The sequence below is a fragment of the Meriones unguiculatus genome, chromosome 20 (assembly GCF_030254825.1).
Source record: "Meriones unguiculatus strain TT.TT164.6M chromosome 20, Bangor_MerUng_6.1, whole genome shotgun sequence".
Lineage (NCBI taxonomy): Eukaryota > Metazoa > Chordata > Mammalia > Rodentia > Muridae > Meriones > Meriones unguiculatus.
The window spans coordinates 49,342,846-49,360,635 of record NC_083367.1 but is presented as its reverse complement, the minus strand read 5'-3'; the positions used below and the strand labels follow the sequence as shown (position 1 = coordinate 49,360,635).

The following is a 17,790-nucleotide window of genomic DNA, read 5'->3' as shown; positions in this document are numbered from 1 at the left end:
CAGCTCTTAGCATGCGGGGCTGCGGAGATGAGGTCTGACAGCAGGATGGACATACATAAGCATGGGCAGCTCCTTAGGGAAGTGTACTTGCTTAAGATGCACAAGGCCCCGGGCTCAGTGCCCGGTGCTGCCAAAATAAATAGTCTCTAGCTTTAAGGCCCTGACATCCTGGAGTGGCTTGTAATGAACAAGTAGTTGCTGGCTGGAGTCTCAGTATAATATTTCTCACACGTCTCCTTAACTTTGAACTCAGACCACTGGCTACAGAAAACCTTGTGAGAAGAAAAAAAGTTATCTCATTTATAAATAAGTTTTCTTGGCACAGCTATGCCAATTATTCTTCAGGAACAAATGACGCATTTGAAGAGAACCTGGAGAAATAAGAGTATGAAGACCAGAAATCTGCTGTAGGGCACGGCTACCAAAGGGGGTTTTTCTTAAAAACTGTTAAGCTTTTCCTCCTGCAGCGTTACTACAGAACTGTTAGAAATGAGGCGGAGCAGAAGTGCTGACAGCGATGCCAACTCCTGCCCATTAGGAGCCGAGGCCACAAGCTCCACTAAACCCATCTTCCTCCAGCTCTGCACTTAAGAGCGGAGAGTGCGCTCTGCCACTCTCTTCGTTCTTCTGCCTCTTCATCCACCAAGTCAGCATTTTCCTTCCCTCCCTCTCTTCCTTCGCTGCCCTTTCCTCATCCAATCAACCCAGTTGTCTTAGTTACTTTCCTATTGCCCTGACAAAACACTATAAAACACTATGGTCAAGGCAACATAAAAGAAACTGTTTGACTTGGGTCTCCCAGTTCCAGAGGGTTAGAGTTCACGACAATCATGGTGGGGAACATGGCAGCAGGTAGCCAGGCCGTGTCTTGGAGCATCAGCTGAGGACTTCCACGCTGAGACAGCAACCACGAGGCAGAGAGAGAGAGAGAGAGAGAGAGAGAGAGAGAGAGAGAGAGAGAGAAAGAGAGAGAGAGAGAGAGAGAGAGAGAGAGCTAAGCAGAAACCGCAATGCCCATTCCCAGTGACACACCTCCTCCCACAAGGCTATACCTGCTAATCCTTCCCAAATAGTTCCACTAACTGGGTCCATGCTTTCAAATAGGAGCCTAAGGAGACCATTCTCATTCAAACTATGATAGGTATCCATACTGGGGGCTCAGTCCTGAGGCTTCTCCATGCCTTACAATCTTCCCTGCAATGTGATTGTAACTCTACTGTTCTCCTTCAGCAGTCTTCCCTATTACCTAGCCTACTGCTATAGATTTCAGCAATGCCTGGAATACTCTGCCATTGCTCCTACCTTTGAGGCTTTGGAGCAAGTTGCAGAGCCAGCATTTCCAACACAACCAAACCCACAGATCCGCAAGGATCATGCCACCAACAATTCATATTATATGTGCATTATCACAAATATTTAAATCAGCTATACATACACTAAACTTTGGAATGGATAGACATGGCTTTTATATAATATAAAACATAGACAAGTTGAGGGTCCATGTTCACATGGCATGCATGCATAAAATGATTTTTCCACTTGTATCCTAAATGATTTTCCTTTAAAAGTACAACCTCAGAATCATCTACTACTTAAACTAAGATCAAAATCATACCCTATTTTAAAACATGCTTCCAAGCACACTCATACATACTCCAACACACAAACTTATAGATGTATCCAGCTGAGGTGGGGAGGACTTGGTGTCATTTCTGACTTAACTGAGCAGGCTCTAGTAGAGAGATGATCTCCTGCTGTTCAGAATCAACATAGGCATACTTACCAGTGCAGCCCGAGTACATGATGAACGAGTCTTTCTTTTGAAACATCAACCGAGGCAAAAAAGAAACTGTCTCTAGGGTCTTAATAAGTTTGTCATCAACAACAACATGATGATCTAAAAGAACCATGCCAAGGCATCCAAGAGTTGATTGTGAGAGACTGATTAGAGGAGGTGGCCCCGTGTCTCAGAAGAACTCACCCTGAGGCGCTCCTCCAAAGAAATGAGACAATGCAGAGCCCATGGGCACAGAGACTGGCACACGTGCACCACCCACACTGTATTGCAAATGACAGCTGATGCCTTTTGCCTGTCTTTTGCTCAGGAATGCTCTCCCAAGGGCGGGAATAATGAGAGAACTTTTATAGTGGAATGAAGTCACATGGCTTGTGCTGAAAGTGAGCATGAACCATGGCAGGAAAATGACACGTGGTTATGGTGAGGGGAAGACAGGCGCTGAGCATACAGCTCATACTCCATTGTTCATAAATATCAAAAGCCGAGGCTCTAAGAACAAAATGCAAACCCATGGAAGACACGGAGTGCCCGGCAAGGGCTCTCACACGGCCTTCCACGCGTACAGCCGGGACAGGACATCTGTGCTGCCGTGTATGTTATGCTCACCACCAGGCACGAGCTGGCATGAGCAAGTCTGCTTCTCTAAGCACAGAGTACGCAACATAATCAAAGCATTACGAGTCTGGAGGCGGAAACTTCACCCCTCGTCACAGCCCAATGTCGGTTATGTTTGTCACGGTTCTTCCTCCAGGGAGGTAATGGGGTACCCCCGACACTGGGGATATTTACACTCAGCCTGCCATCCAGCCATCACCATCCACGTAACTTCAGGCAAGGCAGAGAGGAAGGAGAGAGAGGGGAGGAACTACACAGTGGCTTAGGAACCCACATCAGGCTCCTGTCATCTCTTCTCTCATCTTACCCGAAAAGACAGAGTGCAATAGGAGGCCAAAGGCAGGTGCACAGATGGCCACCACAGTGTCCTCCTGGGAATCCTGACAGGAAGGCAGGCAGGGCCACCCCAGCGGCTCCAGACCAGCCTTCTCAATGAAGAGAAGACCTGAGGTTCTGTCAGTCAGATCCTGTTTCTAGATGGCCTGTGTTCTTCTTAATGCTTTGCCTGATGTCACTTATTAGAAGGCAGAGCTATGGGGACAGACACCAGGGTGGATACCTGCCTGCAAGGTGGAGGCAGAGAGGCCGTCTGTCTGCCTGCAGAAGTTGCTCCCCACACTCACTGTGCCAGGAGCCAATGTCCCGGGTTAGTGTCCACAACCTGTGCCCATTATTTTTTCTGTACCTCAACATGAACAGAGAGAAAAATGACAAAAGTCACACACCATTTCCTTTCATTCTTGAACATATTTTAAACTGGTGCAAGCTTCCATGTGGTGATCAAGATTTAAAAACGTAAATAAAACTCTCCACAAGTGTGAGTGTGCTGTGCAAGCCACACATATACAAACAGCAAGCCAGTGAAGTCTCTGTTCACATGAACATTCAGCTCAGGATGTAGAACTCTCAGCTCCTTTTCCAGCCCCGGGTCTGCCTGTATGCTGATGGTCCCCACCATAAAGATAATGGACCAAACCTCTGAAACTCACTAGGAATCAAGCTCCAAGCCTCGTGCATGCCAGGCAACTGCTCTACTAAAGGGTAAAGCCTATGTTTTCATGGGCAATCAGCTTTTGGCATATTGGCTTTGTTATACCTGTAATACTAAAGCCTGTGCTTTGAGGTGGAAAATAATCGAGTAGACCAAGGAAGACACCCACGTGTTGAAGAGCAGAGGCCTCCATCCTCAGCCAACACCTGTCTATGAGCGACGGGAACAAGCTGCCCTGGCAGCCGCCCCAGGAGCAGGGTCTAAGCCTGCGGATCACAGCAGCACTGGAGCACCCCCCAGGGCAGCACTGAAGCCGGTGCTGCTGACTCCAGCCGTCCCCAAGTGTGCCCCCCAGAAGATAGAAAATGCGCGCTCATTTCTACAGGGGTCTCCACTCACAGGCAGCCAAGGCTCCGAAGTATTAAATGGAGAATTCCATACACACACACACATATACACACACAGAAGAAGAAAGAAAATACCACAAAGTATCTGTCACTTAAAATGGTTTATGTCATAAAAAATGTATTTACGAATGTAAATTTATAGGGTTCTGCACCCTGCACACACAGAGTATTTCTATTATTTAGTAAGTTCCATAAGAATTTATGAAGTACTTATCAGATCCTGAGCACAGAAAGAGTTTTAGAGGCATAGAGGCAAGAGTGACAATTTAGGAGACTCCCATTGGTCCTCTTCCCCCCTCTGAATTATTGGAGAGGTGAAGAAACAAACACCAAAGGTGCGTTTTGAGAAAACAGCTAACTTACAATGACGCCGATGAAGGATTTGCACAGGTCTGCAGCTTCGAGCCCTGATGTTGCCTTGGTTAAGGTGCTTATACAGACTGGGCTTTAATCTCCTCTCATGTGAGGAGCTGGCACCTTCAGACCAACTCTAAACACAGGTAACTAGAAAGCATCTATAGCTCTCCCTGTTGCAACAAAATATCAGAGGCAGTAAAATAAGAAGCTTGTTTCTCTCAGCCTCAGAGGCTAGAAGCCCAAGCCAGAGAAGCCTCCTTGCTTCAGCCTATGACAGACTCACCACAGTGACAAGAGCATGTGTGGGGACCCCTCAGGAGTGCCGCCTTAATCCCTTCCCAAGGCAGGCAGCTTCCTCACTCTCAGGCCTTCACCAGGCACCACCTCCTCTCAGCACAGCCATTCAGAGACTGAGATCCTCCACACTGTGACTGTCAAACCACACCCTGACAAAAAAGCCATAGCTCTGTCCTGAGGGCCAGACCCCACAAGGAAACACACATACTATGCAGGGAAAACCAAAGGGGCAGCTGTGAAACTAGAGGCTCAGCCTCAGTCTGCAGGCTCATGTGCCGTAGGCCCCCCTCCAAGAAGGGACCATGTCCACACCCTTCACAGGCTAGAGGGAAAGTCGGAGTTGGTTATCTTAGGCAAGAATCAGGTTCTGGCACAAAGTCAGATGCCCAAAGAACCCTCTGGGCACTGGCTTCCCTTGCCTCCTCACTGACCCAGACAATGCTTCAGAACTCATCTCTAACCTCAGAAACTCCCATGGGGAGATGACTCACTTGAAAGTGCCTGCTATGTAAGCATGAGGATCTCAGTTTCCATTGCCAACACCCCCCTAAAAGCCAGACGCTGTCCTGTATCTAATTCCAGCGCTGAGGTGGGATTGGGGCGGCAGTCAGCGAATCCATGAGACACTGGTGGGCTAGCCTAGCTGAATCGATGAGCTCCAGGTTCATGGGAAAACCCCGCCTCAAGGCTAACGTGGAATGTGACTGCTCCCTGGTGTCTGGCCTCCACACATATATACATTCGCATGTCACTCGTATGCACACACCCAACACAAACACGAACATATACATATGCACACAGAGTGCTTTTGACTTTGTAGTGTGTGATCACTGATGTCAATGATCCTACTTTCAAAACCAGATACAACCTTAAGGAAAAAAAACAAAGCAAAATAAAACAAAAAGCACTCCAAGGAGACCAGGAAGCAAGCAGGCACCGCTATTCTAATACCTAACAAAGTACCAAAACTAATCAGAAGAGATAAAGGAAATTCATCCTGATCCCTTGGACAATTAACCAAGAAGACATTGCAATCCTAAACAGAAGGGTCCCAAACTCTGGAGTGTCCACTTCCATACAAAAAAACATGCTACTGAGATTAAAGACACAGCCCAAGTCCAACTCAGTGCCAGCAGGTGATGCTAACACCCCACTAAACAGGTCATCTGGACAAAAACAGAGAGAGAAATGTCAGAGTTAAATTATCGCCATAAATCAAGTACACCTAATAGCTATCTATGGAATATTCCACCAAAACGTCAAAGAATCCACATTCTACTTGGCAGGACACTGGAAGTTCCTCTGGGACACACACACACACACACACACACACACACACACACACACACAACCCTTAAATTTAGCTCTGTGCATCCTACCTGATTACAATATAATAAAACTTAAAACAACAGCCCAAAAATATTTCTAGGAAGTACACAAACCCAGTACTTAATAAGCAATTCATTATTGAATGATGAGTGGGTCAAAGAAACCAAGAAAATTTCAATTTTCTGTGAGTCTTTTTCCCCAACTCCAAAGGAAAGATTTATGTACCTGGCCACCAGGAGGTGTGCAGTCCTTTTTTTTCAGGGCTTATATCAAATACCTAGTTGACTCCTACTTTGTCTTTTGTGGAAAGCTGCTATTAGGTGTCTTCACATATCTCCGCCTAGGATTTAAACTACATCTCAAACCTCCTTGCAAGTAGGCCTTACTCTTCACCCATAACATGCTGACAGATGTAACATGTGCCTCGTTCTAGCACACAGCCCTAGCTGGGATGGGCTAAAGAATGGCTATAATGTGGCCAAATGCCCAACAGCCACGAGACCATGAAGTCATGCTGGCTGTCCAACAGAAGAGGTGGGAATCCTTGACAAGATTAGGCCCCCGGTATGCTCTCCTGTGGCCTTCAAGCCGTGATCATTTTGATTTACTTTTCCTGGTGCTGAGAGCTTCGTTTAGACTGAAAAACAGTTGGGGATATTTTGTTGTTTGTTGTGTTGATGCTGTTGAGAAAGGATGAAGGCTAGCCTCAAACAGCACTCTTGTCTGAGTGCTGACGCCACCTTAGCTCGCTTTTAAAACCTAATTATCAAACTGGCTAGGAGGAAATGCCAGTGGCGGGCATTACATGCCACAGAAGGTTCTCCACTGCTACAGAATAAACATGGTTATCCAAGAGGGCTGGCTAAATTCTGAAGGCTACCTTGGTATGTACACACTGAGGGCTCTGTGTTTCCAGTGTGATAAGAAGTGATGTGTTTCAGACATGAAAGGGAAAGTGAGTACCACCGCAGAAAGGACAGGGCGCAGGACGGTGCAGGCAGTAACAGCATGGCTGGATGCTTAAGATCCTCACCACGCAAGGCTGCACCTGCTCATTGAATATGGATATTTGGCTTCTTCTAATTTATTTTGTCTTTTATAAAATGTGAAACTGTTGAGGAAAGAGAATAGTTAGGGTATATTCAGCCACTGGTCCATTTTCAGGTCTATGATTTTTTTTTTTCCTTTTATTTTAGTCTGAGGGGAAAAAAAACCAATCTCTCAGCTGGCTGAACCACAATGAGAGTCTGAGAAGCCAGAAAGTGCATTCTGGTGACGCTCCATTTCTTTGTTATGCCCGCTCAACCACAGCACACAATTCCATCCGCTGATGACATGGCCCAGAGGCGCCGTCATCACGCAGAATACCAAGGATGCGAGGCTTAGCTTCTTGAATTGACTGTGAAATTAAGGAATCTCACAGCAGTGAAAAAGCAGAAGCATACTTGGAATGGCAGGAGGCGGTAAGAAGGTTGGGATTATAAAAACACTCACACCTCACGCCCCTCCCCAGTCTCCAGCCACGAGAGGGCTTCTTCTAGCCCCTAGCCGGGAACATCTCCAAACAATACATCTTTCCCTGATGTGGCCCTGGCGTCCTCAGGTTGTCTCAGATCTTTGTGTTTCAATGCCTGGGCCTGACGACCTTTTCCAGGAAACAGTGCCCAACATATGAAACTTTTGCATTCAAACAGTCACTGGCAGTGTTATAAATCTGTGGCTACTGATAGACTAAACTTCTCTATTCTTCCATTTTGTTAAAAAGGAAGAGAGGTATTGCTGGCGATACGTGTACCTAGATTTCTTAGCCAAGTTCCCAAATCTGTCTGGTAAGATAGCACTGCTAATATACCTTAGCTTCTTTTGAAAACACTTACACAGGTTCTAATTAAACCTGATGCGGCTGTTTCACAGTAATAAAGAGAAGAAAATAATAACCAGCTAAGGATTTAATAGATCCACCTAAAACAAATTCTTATGATGACGGTGAATTTTCTTGGATCTGACTTTCAGAGACTTGCTCCTCCTGTTGCTTTGAACAGTAACAGCAACTCAGACAGTTAACAAAAAGCGTTTCTGACGCAGTCTGCTGCCAGGATGGATTAAAAAGTACACAGACACTGGCTTTGTTCAGCGGCTGCTGGTAAAACTCGGCACCAAGCCCTTCACCTTCCCAGGCAAAACGCACAGGTCTAGTGAAATACAGACTCCTTAACAAACATCCCCTGCCTTCGGTAGGAGAGAGCTTTACCATGTGCTAACTTGCTCTTCCCCTCCCCCTCTCCTTGGTTTAGTCCTTTTGTCTGCTATGCCTTCAGGAAGAAGGCACCTCTAGATGTAGGAGGTCATGAACACTATTAGTGGCTGCTGACCCTGCAGGCTAATCTGTGCTTCTACATGGTAACACACAGAGAAGCAGCCGGGGAAGCCTGTTCCAATCACACATGGAAGACATACATGTCAGTCACGCAAGACTGAAAGTGTCAAGTCTGAACCGAACATAGAACGAGTTGTTCCAAAACTACTGTGTTTACTTCTTCATTTTATAACACACTGTGGGGCTGCTTTTCATTCACGCACAAAGCGCTCGCTCTGACAATGGGAAGTGACTGTCAGGAACGGGGCAGATGCCTCATCGAACCCTGAGCACACCTGCGTCCATTGTGCTGCTTGAGTGTAAACCCAGACTCCTGCCAATAGGCCGGAGACGGCAGGGCTCCACGGTGTGATGACACAATGAGTCAGATGCCTGTGGCAGGCACGGAACACAAAGAGCAGCACGCTGCCCTCTGTGAGCCGGTGTGCTAGCCGAGGCTCTCCTTAAACGTTTACCACAGGGGATAGTGCGTGGCTCGGCGGTGTGAGGTACTTGTCCAGCATTCCCGAGGCTCTGGGTTCCATATGGCAAGTAGAAAATTCGTTGTGTTCACCACAAATCTTCTTCCCCCAAATGAAAAGTTCTAGGTGCTTGAGAAGCTCAACGTCAGAGCAGCTCTGAGACATGGAACGCCAGGGACAGGGGGACTCTCTGTGTTTTGAAGCGACACAGGAACCTAGTGCGACCAGGCACACTGCCACCTGGAAACTTCAGCTGCTCTGTTCCCAGCTCAGAGATTTATACTCCACACAAGCACTTGCTGAGCTCCAAAGCTTTATCCCCCCATTTGGGGCTGAGAAGAGCACACACCCCATCCTCAGGAGGGATGCCCAGGAAGGGCTAGAAGAAGGCCCTAAGAAAGTCAAATGCAACAGCTGATAGGGATACCTCATCTACAGAGCCACGTTATACACACACGGGGCAGCAACCCCATACAGAAACCCTCCCAGATGCTCAACTGGCAAATCAAGTTTTGGCTGTCCTGAAGCGAGGTTCCGTAGAGCAGGCTGGCCTCTAACTCACAGAAATGCACCCGATTTTGTCTCCCAAGTGCTGGGATTAAAGGTGTGAATCACGACCACCCGGCTAGTCTTTTCAATGTTCTGGTTCCTTATCTGTATAGCCTGTGTGATTCAGCTTTCCAGGTGGGAGTGTCCACGTTTTTTGTATGTGTGCTTCTTTTAAAAGTTTATTATTTTAAAAAAAAAACTCATTGAAACAATTTTTACTGAATTTTATCATACAATTTTGATTTGTTTTCCCCTCTTGTACTGCTTCCTCCCAGATCTTCCCCACCGCCCTAACCGCTCAGTTTTATGTTCTTTTTTCTCTTTCTTTCAAACAAAAACAAAAAAAAAAAGAAAAGAAAAACCTCCACAAAAACACACACACAAAGAAATCAAAATAAACAAGTGAAGGACGAGCATGACAAACAAAAATTCCCAAACAAAACAAAATGAGGCGAAATGTCTACATTGAGCTACTCCTGGGCATGAGGCTTACCCGGGGATATGCCAGGGAAAGGCCACTGGCAAAAACTGCTTTTCCCTTTGCCAGTGGGCACCACTTACAGACAGCTTCTTGGCTAGGGTTGCGACCCCATGGCTACTTTCTCTCCTCAGTGCTGGGGCTCTGCGTGTTGTGAGGGCCTTGTGCATGCTGCCATGGTCTCTGTGAGTTCATATGTGTATCCGTCCTGTTGTGTCTAGCCTGGCACTCAATGGGCAATCTCTCACTGCAAAGGAACAGTCACTCTCCACCATTGGCAATCAAACAGCAATTCATTTTCTGGAAGCCTCAAAACCCTCAGAGAGCTCCACCAGCCAAAAGGGGAGTATTAGCCTGAAAAGAAGGATCAGGGACTGACCGTGTGCTGTCTTAACAAGTTTTTAGCTCATCCCTTCATTCAGATGTGCTCCAGGCAGAAACACACACACAAACTTCAGACCAAAGAGGGAGATGCTTTACACAGAGTAAATCTCTTGAAGACCTGAGCTTGGCAGTCTCCTCTGCTTCATGCAGACAGACACAGGCAAATGCTGCTGGTTTCCTGTCAAGAGCAGCAGCCACAGCAGCAGAACACAAAGGCTACGAGGGCAGCAACCACAGGGACCACTGCCGAGCTCAATGCCTGGCTCAACGCCTGGCAACAGCAGAGGTGCCAAAAATATCTGGCCTCCGTATTACCGTGGGTTAGCTCTGTGGCTTTTGACAAGGTGGAATGTGAACCGCAGCCGGAGTGACAGATTTCCCAACTCTCCTGTTAAAGAGATCGGTTTCTCCATACCTGGATCGTCTGGTAATCAGAGGCGTCGATGCCCTTCACTGTCACCTCCCGGAAAACCCTGGGTTCCAGTTCCTCTTTGGTAAGATCACAGTGGTAAATGACACCTGGAAGGGAAGAAAGCCTCCGGTCAACCTCCGGGTCTCACGAAACATGAAGACCACAAGGATGCTAGGTCCTCACTGGGGCTAGCAGCCTCGCCTAGCCCATTACCACTCAGGTGGCTGCGTCCAGCATGATGAGGAGAGCGAGACACTAGCAGTCCCTGGAGGAGTGGTGGCAGCGTCGCCGGGACCACCACCTACTGCCTCCCCTCCTACAACACTGTGATGTTAGTACTTACTGTCAACTTGATTGCATCTGCAGTAACCCAAGAGCCAAGCCCTGGGTGTTTGTGGAGCGTGTTTCTGGAGAGGGAGAAAGGCCCGCCCCACAGACTGTGGTCATGGACTGAATACAAGTGAAAAAGGAGGAAGGCAGCTGAGCAGCAGCATTCGGTTCTCTCCGCTCCCTGGTCTGACTGAGTGAGAGGCAGGAGCTAACTACCAGGCCTTCCCCACTGTCTGGCTACTGTTAGAGTGCTGTGCTAAAACACCATGACCAAGGCAAAGCATGTAATCTGCCTTACGGTTTCAGAGGGCTAGAGTCCATGATGGCGGAATGATGGAACAACCCAGACAGAGCTCACATTTTGATCTACAACCACTAGACAGAGGGAGACTGGGAATCGATCCCATGAGTCCTTTGAAGCCCCAAAGCCAGCCCCTTGTGACCCATATCCTCCAATAAGACCACAACTCCCAACCCTTCCCAAACGGTTCCACCAATGGGACCAAGTATACAAATAAATGGGCCTCTGGGAGCCATTCTCACTCAACTCACCACATGCACAACGATGGATCACACACACACAATAAGCTGTGAGCCAAAATAAACCTTTCCTCCCTTCCTTCCCTTTTGTTAAGTATGTTGTCATAGTGGCCTGAAAGCTAACTAAGTTTTTTCCACGCCAGGTCATATAGGCATGGAAGGCCCGCACCCCCTGCCAATGAAAGATGGAGAGCTCATCGGGAGTCGTTTACCTGAGAGGACACTGACAGGAAATTCCCAAGACCTATAGCCAGTCAGGGGTCTCCTGAGCAGTCCCTTTGGAGTTTCTGCTACCTGAGACACACCCAGCCATGGACGCTCATGGAAGTAGCATTCGGGAACCCAAGGTGATCCGTCACAAGACATTTCAGAGTCAGACTTTCCACTCTGTCCCAGCAATTGTGCACATTGCAAAATGACCACTGTATACCAAGAATTCCAGCTTATGTAACCACGCATGAAAATTCTACCTCCGGGACTTCATGCTATTCTCTTAATATTTTAAGAATCAAGTCAAAGAAACGAGGCAGTACAAGGTTGTGGTTGAGAGAACGAGCCGGAGAGGCTGGTGTGGAAATGGCACCTCATCTACTTTAAACATACACTGTCATGTGTAAGAAAAAGTGATCCTGGGACCTCAGTGCTTGCTGGAAAACCAGGAGCCAAATAGGACTCCCACAGGACACAGCGCAACAGACTGATCATGGGTTAAAACAGCAGCTCTCTGTCCTCCCAATGCCCACTGTGTAGGTTATTTTCTTAGGAGCTGAGAAACAATATTCCGTATGTATCTATATAACCACATAACAAGGTAATGAGGGGCTTTCTTTGTTTGTTTGCTTGTTTTGTTTTTTAAAGTCACTACAGGGTACCCACCACAAACACACAGAAAGAGTGTGACTCCTTGGGGAAAAAAGATGATCCAATGCTCCTTTCTGAAGGAAAATGGTGAGCAGTAGATCTGGGGCTCAGGGTAGAGGGTGGGGAATGGAGTTAGGGGAGGCTTTGGTCTGAATGTGCTGTATGAGAGAACAAATAAGAAAACAGTAAGATGTAATAAAGAACAAGCGTGTCCCATGTGATCATCTGGTTCAACATGATGTCAATGCAAATAATGAAGGACTTAGGAGCTAGAATTAAGAGCCCAGGGAACTCAGACAAGCCACCAATAAACTGGAATTAAATTCCCCAATAAGAAGACGAAGAAGAGGAGACATTCCACATTCCCGTTTATACAGGAAGGCTGAGATGCAATTCTAATAGCAGAATAAAAGAGATAGAGAACAGAAGCTGGCTGCCATTAAAGATTGTTGCCATTAAAGATTCCCTCCATTCTGTATAAGGGGCACACAAATGGTTCCATGAAGCAGGTAGGGGTAAGCTTGATGTTTTCAATAATAAATGTATTTTATCAATATTTTCTAAGTATAGTATAGCCCAGGTTAGTCCACTGCACATTCTTAATAGTATAAGATGAACCACTGTAACCTATGGATACATCATGTCCCAAGCGATCAGGGGCCATGTAGGGAAAGGCCAGGAAAGTGGGCTTGAAGAAAACTTGCTGAATCACAAACAGCAGAAGGCTCTCTAGGAAATGAATTAAAGATTTAAAGTAGAACTTGGTTATGGAAGTCCCTTAAGGTCAAAAGGAGTGTCTGGCCTTAAGATGTTCCCTGATGAACAAAGCAGGATGGAGGCAGAGACCAGCTGGTGTGCACTTAGAAACGAGAAGAGGGCCTTAGAGAAGAGAGCATTCTGGGAAAAGCTGGGAAAGACACACGAAGAGAAGGCAATGGCGTTCTGTAGCTCAGGTATGCTACCTTGTCTGCTCTACTTGAGGGCAGGATTTAAGGCTATTAGAAAGGAAAACAAAGCACCAAAGCCAACCACGTGTGAAAGGCTTTCTCCTCTCTGCCTCCCAGAGTCAGGCCTGGAAGCTGCTATCTTGGCTTGTTACATAGCTCAAGTCTGGCTGAAGCTAACCTCAGGCAAGCCCTAAGCTTCCACGAGCACAAAGCTAAGCAGTTCAAAGACTAAGTGGTTTGTGTCACAGGGAATCATTGCATCCTATTCTAGACTGCCCTGGCCACCTGCCTTCCCGATGGGACTTGAGCTGGAAAAGTCACAAACTGTCTGGGCTCATGGTATGTCCTTACCATGAAACTCCATGGGATATGAAGTCAGCTGGTGTCCTTGAGAGAGGCACCAATGCTCACAGTGGGAAGCTGGGGCTGTTCGTATTGGTGACTCTGAGGCTTTATTTTTCATCTCCTGCCTCTGCTACTGACCGGTAGGCTGACACAGGACATCTTTTGAGCGATGTGACTGTGTCTGAATGTGTGTATGCACAGGAAGCTCTTGCTTTTTTGAGAACTTAATTATTCGGTGGCTGCTTTGCACTTGGCTTTAGAAGGCCTGAGTCTGGGAACACCACTCTCTGGTTTTAGGTATCCAATTGCATTAAGAGAGAAGGGAAAGATGGGGGAGAATGAATGAGAGGAGACAGGCACACAAACAAAGCATTACAGTAACAAGTTAAAGCTTCCTCAGAAGCAGCTGGTGGCATACCACTAGGAACAGTTTTCTCCTGACCTCCAAAGCCACGGCAGTATTTCATCACTTGGCACAGAACCATCATTTCCCACTAGGACAACAAGCCCAGATAAAGATGAGCCAGTTCCTGAAATAAATGGTCACATGGGGTTAGTGAGGGAGATTATGAGCCTTTGGGGACCCTGGCTTTTATTAAGAGCTGATGGGTCACCCCTACTCTATGTCCTCATGCATTTAAAATATTGAAGATATGAGATGTTTAAAATAAAATGACTAGAACCTATGAAAGCTTAAGCATGCAATGCGGGCCCCAGGACATTAAGGATTAGATCACCTCCTTCTATTCACTGGCTATCGCTGAGCTCCAGGCTTTGAGAAAAGGTGGGGAAGGGGCAGGGTACCTGATGTCCCCTTACTGCTGGCTCCTGACTTCTGGCTCTGGGCTGGCTTCCTCTCTCGTGGACTCTTTCCCTAGTTCTCTCAATCCCTTGAAAGACACTTGGGGAAGTAAGGCCTTGAGCACCCCAGACCTACCAACAACATCACTCTCTCAGTTCCAACAGCTCTGTCAGGAGGCTGTCACGACAGTAAGATTCCTTACTGACTTTGAGGCTCAAAGAGAACTGCATCCGGATGAGGCATCACTGCAATATGGTCAAATGCCAAGAGGAAGACGCTCACTTCATCACCTGCCAAACTCTCCCCAAAGACCGCTTCATCTACCAACAAATAATGGCAGCAAATTTGGAGGGACAGAAAGTGTTCCAGAGGAGACTGGCAAATGATCGAGACAAGCGTGGGAGCTTTTCTAGCCAGACACTTTGAAGAACAGGTCTTCCTGGTTAGCTACAACTGAGCAGACTCCTGGGTAAAGCACAGCATAATGTCCCAATGGACAGGAGACAACAAAGATGAACACGACCAGCTTTGCAGAAAGTATAAAATGGAATTATTGTACTTTTGGAAAAAAATTAATTCATTCATACCAGGAAATATAAAATATCATCTTAGAAGTATTTTCCTTCCATGATAGATCCAGGATAACACAACACATTTTTCCCGCCCACGAGAGTTAAGTCTTCAGTTTTGGAATCAAAGTTTATTCTAAAAGGAATTCTTTACTCTGGGTGAACAGCTGTTCATGGGGTTTGTTGTTGTTACCTGTACTGAGAATCTTTGTACAGATCAAGGCCTAGACTACGAGTTACTGTGGAGATTGGAATGAAAAAGGCTGCCATAGGTTCATAGGAAGGCCTTGTTACAGTAAGTGCGGCCTTGCTGGAGGAAATGCATCACCAGGAGGTTTTTGAGGTCTCAAAAGCTCAACCCAGTTTGCTTGCTGTGGATGGCCGGTCCAGAGACAGAACTCTCAGCTCCCTCTCTAGCACAAGGCCTGACTGCACACCGCCATGTTACCCAGGGTGAGGATAATGGACTAAATCTCTGAACTCTAAGCCAGCCCCAATTAAACGTTTTCCTTTATAAGAGTTGCCATGGTCCCGGTGTCTCTTCACAGCAGTCAAGACCTAACTGAGACAGTTACATCTGTTAGCATTGAGAACAAGGGCTGTTCCCGCCCCCAGCAGAGGAGTTAGTGAGAAGAGTTTTTATTTCCCTTTGTTCTGATTCTATAGTGCAGCCTGTGGCGGGCACAGACATAGCACCGCGCTGCCATTTCCCAGAAGCTCCACATCACCACCACGGTGAAGGGCCTCTCACCTGGAGACAGGAAGGATGTGAACTGGTAGAAGATCTCAGAATCCTTCTTGCGCCCACTGTACCCCACCACGCTGCCCACATCCAGCGGGAAGGTCTTGAGGAGAGCACCAGTAGTCAGGTCATGAAGCTGCAGGATGTTCTTCACGTCGTGGAGGTAGCACAAGACCAGGAAGTTGGACCTGACACAAGCCACCCACTCTGAAACGACAAGGAGAGAGAAATCAGAGAACGTGACACTCGCTTAACTGGACAACGCGCTAAAGCCCTACTGTGCGTGCCGTCACGACACTTGCAAAGTCATTTAACGATCCGTTTTAATCCCATACCTAGACTCCAGCAGCATTCTTTAATAACTGATGGCAGCGGCTATGTTCAGGAAATAAAGCAGGCTCCACCTGGCTGATGCTCAAGCAAGAGTGCACAACCTCCTGACACTCACTGAAACACAACACCACCCAGAAAGTTCAGCCTTGACAACTGCAGGTTACAAAAAAAACCCATTTCATAGTATTTTAGGTCTCATTCATGGCTACTTTTTTCTGCATGAGTCCTGCAGACTGGACCCTAGATGTATGAACTGCAAATATTCCTGCTGCTCTAGCTTGCAGCAGTGCATTCTGAAGGCCCACGTGTTGAAGGCTTGGCCCTCAGCCCATGGGGCTGGTGGAAGGGAATCAGTTAGAAGAGACTGTTTCCTTGAAGATGTGAGGCCCCTAGCCCTCTCTCTTCCTCTTGCTTTACTTCTGACTGTCCTGAGGTAGGTAAGGATTCCCACTATGTCTCACCACTGGCTCAGAAGCAACAGAGCAAATCAGCCAAGGATTTGATCCTCTAAAACTATTCATCAGAATAAACCTTTCCTTTTTACAGTTGATTAGATCAGGTATTTTGCCAAAGTAATAGGAAGTAATGAAGATAGCTACAAACACAGTTGATATTTGATATCATGCTATAGGGGATATAGAGAGGAAAGACAAAACCCAATCTTAATCCATGCAAACAAGAGGACTTATTTCACCAAAATATATTAAGTCCTTGCTGCAAGGTCTGGGAGAGACCAGTAGGGGAGGGAGAGCATACCGGCACACACCGGTGAGCACACGATGGACAAATGTGGACATACGTGCTGTTGGTTGAAGGCCCCAAACAGGTGAGAGTCCTTAAGGCAGGAATGAGTTTTGTCTGGAGGGTAGAGGTGAGGAAATGGGGTGGAGACGTTGGGAGGATTTCCAGGGGGCAAGGTGTTAGAAAGGGCAGCGACTCAGGAAGGAAGGCCTGAGTGAAGATGAGGAAAGGACCCTGCAGTGCAAGCCCGGATGAGTGAGGACCAAGAGGTGGAAAGCAATCCTGTCAAGACAAGGAGAGGCATTTTGAAGACTCAGAAAAAAGCCATTTAGTTTTGGGAGATGGTGACGCTGGTGTATAGGGCTCAGTTACCCACTACTGAGCAGGCAGTTGAGTGGAAGGTTGGTGTAAGTTGGGACACCAGTATGGGACCAGTAAATACAAAACAGGGGGAGTCTGCAGAAGAAGGAAATGAAGAGTGAACATCACTGTAATACACTGGGAAGAGCCCTGGGCATAAAGCCCAGAATCCAAGCGAAGACACATCTCAAGAAGAACTGCCAGGACTTGCTGTAGCATGGCGTCCTGATTTGGTTACAGTGGCTGTGATAAACGCTATGACCAAAACCACCTTAGGAAGGCGAGGTTTTCCTTGGCTTGCAGGTTATAGTCTGTCCCTACAGGAAACCAGGGGCAGACAGATCTGTCTGCAGAGCCCTGACCCACCTGTCTAGGGATGGGCCAGACTTCCCTCTATCAGTCAGCAATCAAGAACATGTCCTGTCGACGTGCCCTCATGCCAGTGGGGACAATTCCTCAATTTTTATTTTATTTATTTAATTTTTACAAGTCCCCGATTTTGGCTCTCTCTTTCCAACAGTGTCAAAATGACAACCAAAGCTATAAGGATGTGCAGGGTGAGGTAAGAAGATGTGAGATCCTCTCATGGCCCAGGTAGAAAGCTCACAGTGCTCAGTGGCAGAGGTACAAGAAGAGAGCATGAGGAAGGGAAGAAAGAGAATAGCAGACAGCGACGCCAGCCTGAAGCGGGGACAGACCACCCAGAGGGAGGGGTGAAATGGCAGCACAGCAAGCCACGGGCCAGATGTACCCAAAGGCCAGGCT

At 47.2% G+C, this 17,790-nt stretch overlaps 1 protein-coding gene across 1 annotated transcript in view; it reads right to left on the bottom strand.

The window, feature by feature from the left end:
* Positions 1 to 17,790, bottom strand: part of Prep (prolyl endopeptidase) — a 95,137-nt gene that overhangs the window by 23,003 nt on the left and 54,344 nt on the right. The window contains exons 9-10 of the mRNA XM_021648448.2: positions 15,601 to 15,798; positions 10,459 to 10,562 (exon numbers count right to left, since the gene is read on the bottom strand). Coding sequence (XP_021504123.1) covers positions 10,459 to 10,562; positions 15,601 to 15,798 — 302 coding nt within the window. The remainder of the gene's footprint in view (positions 1 to 10,458; positions 10,563 to 15,600; positions 15,799 to 17,790) is intronic.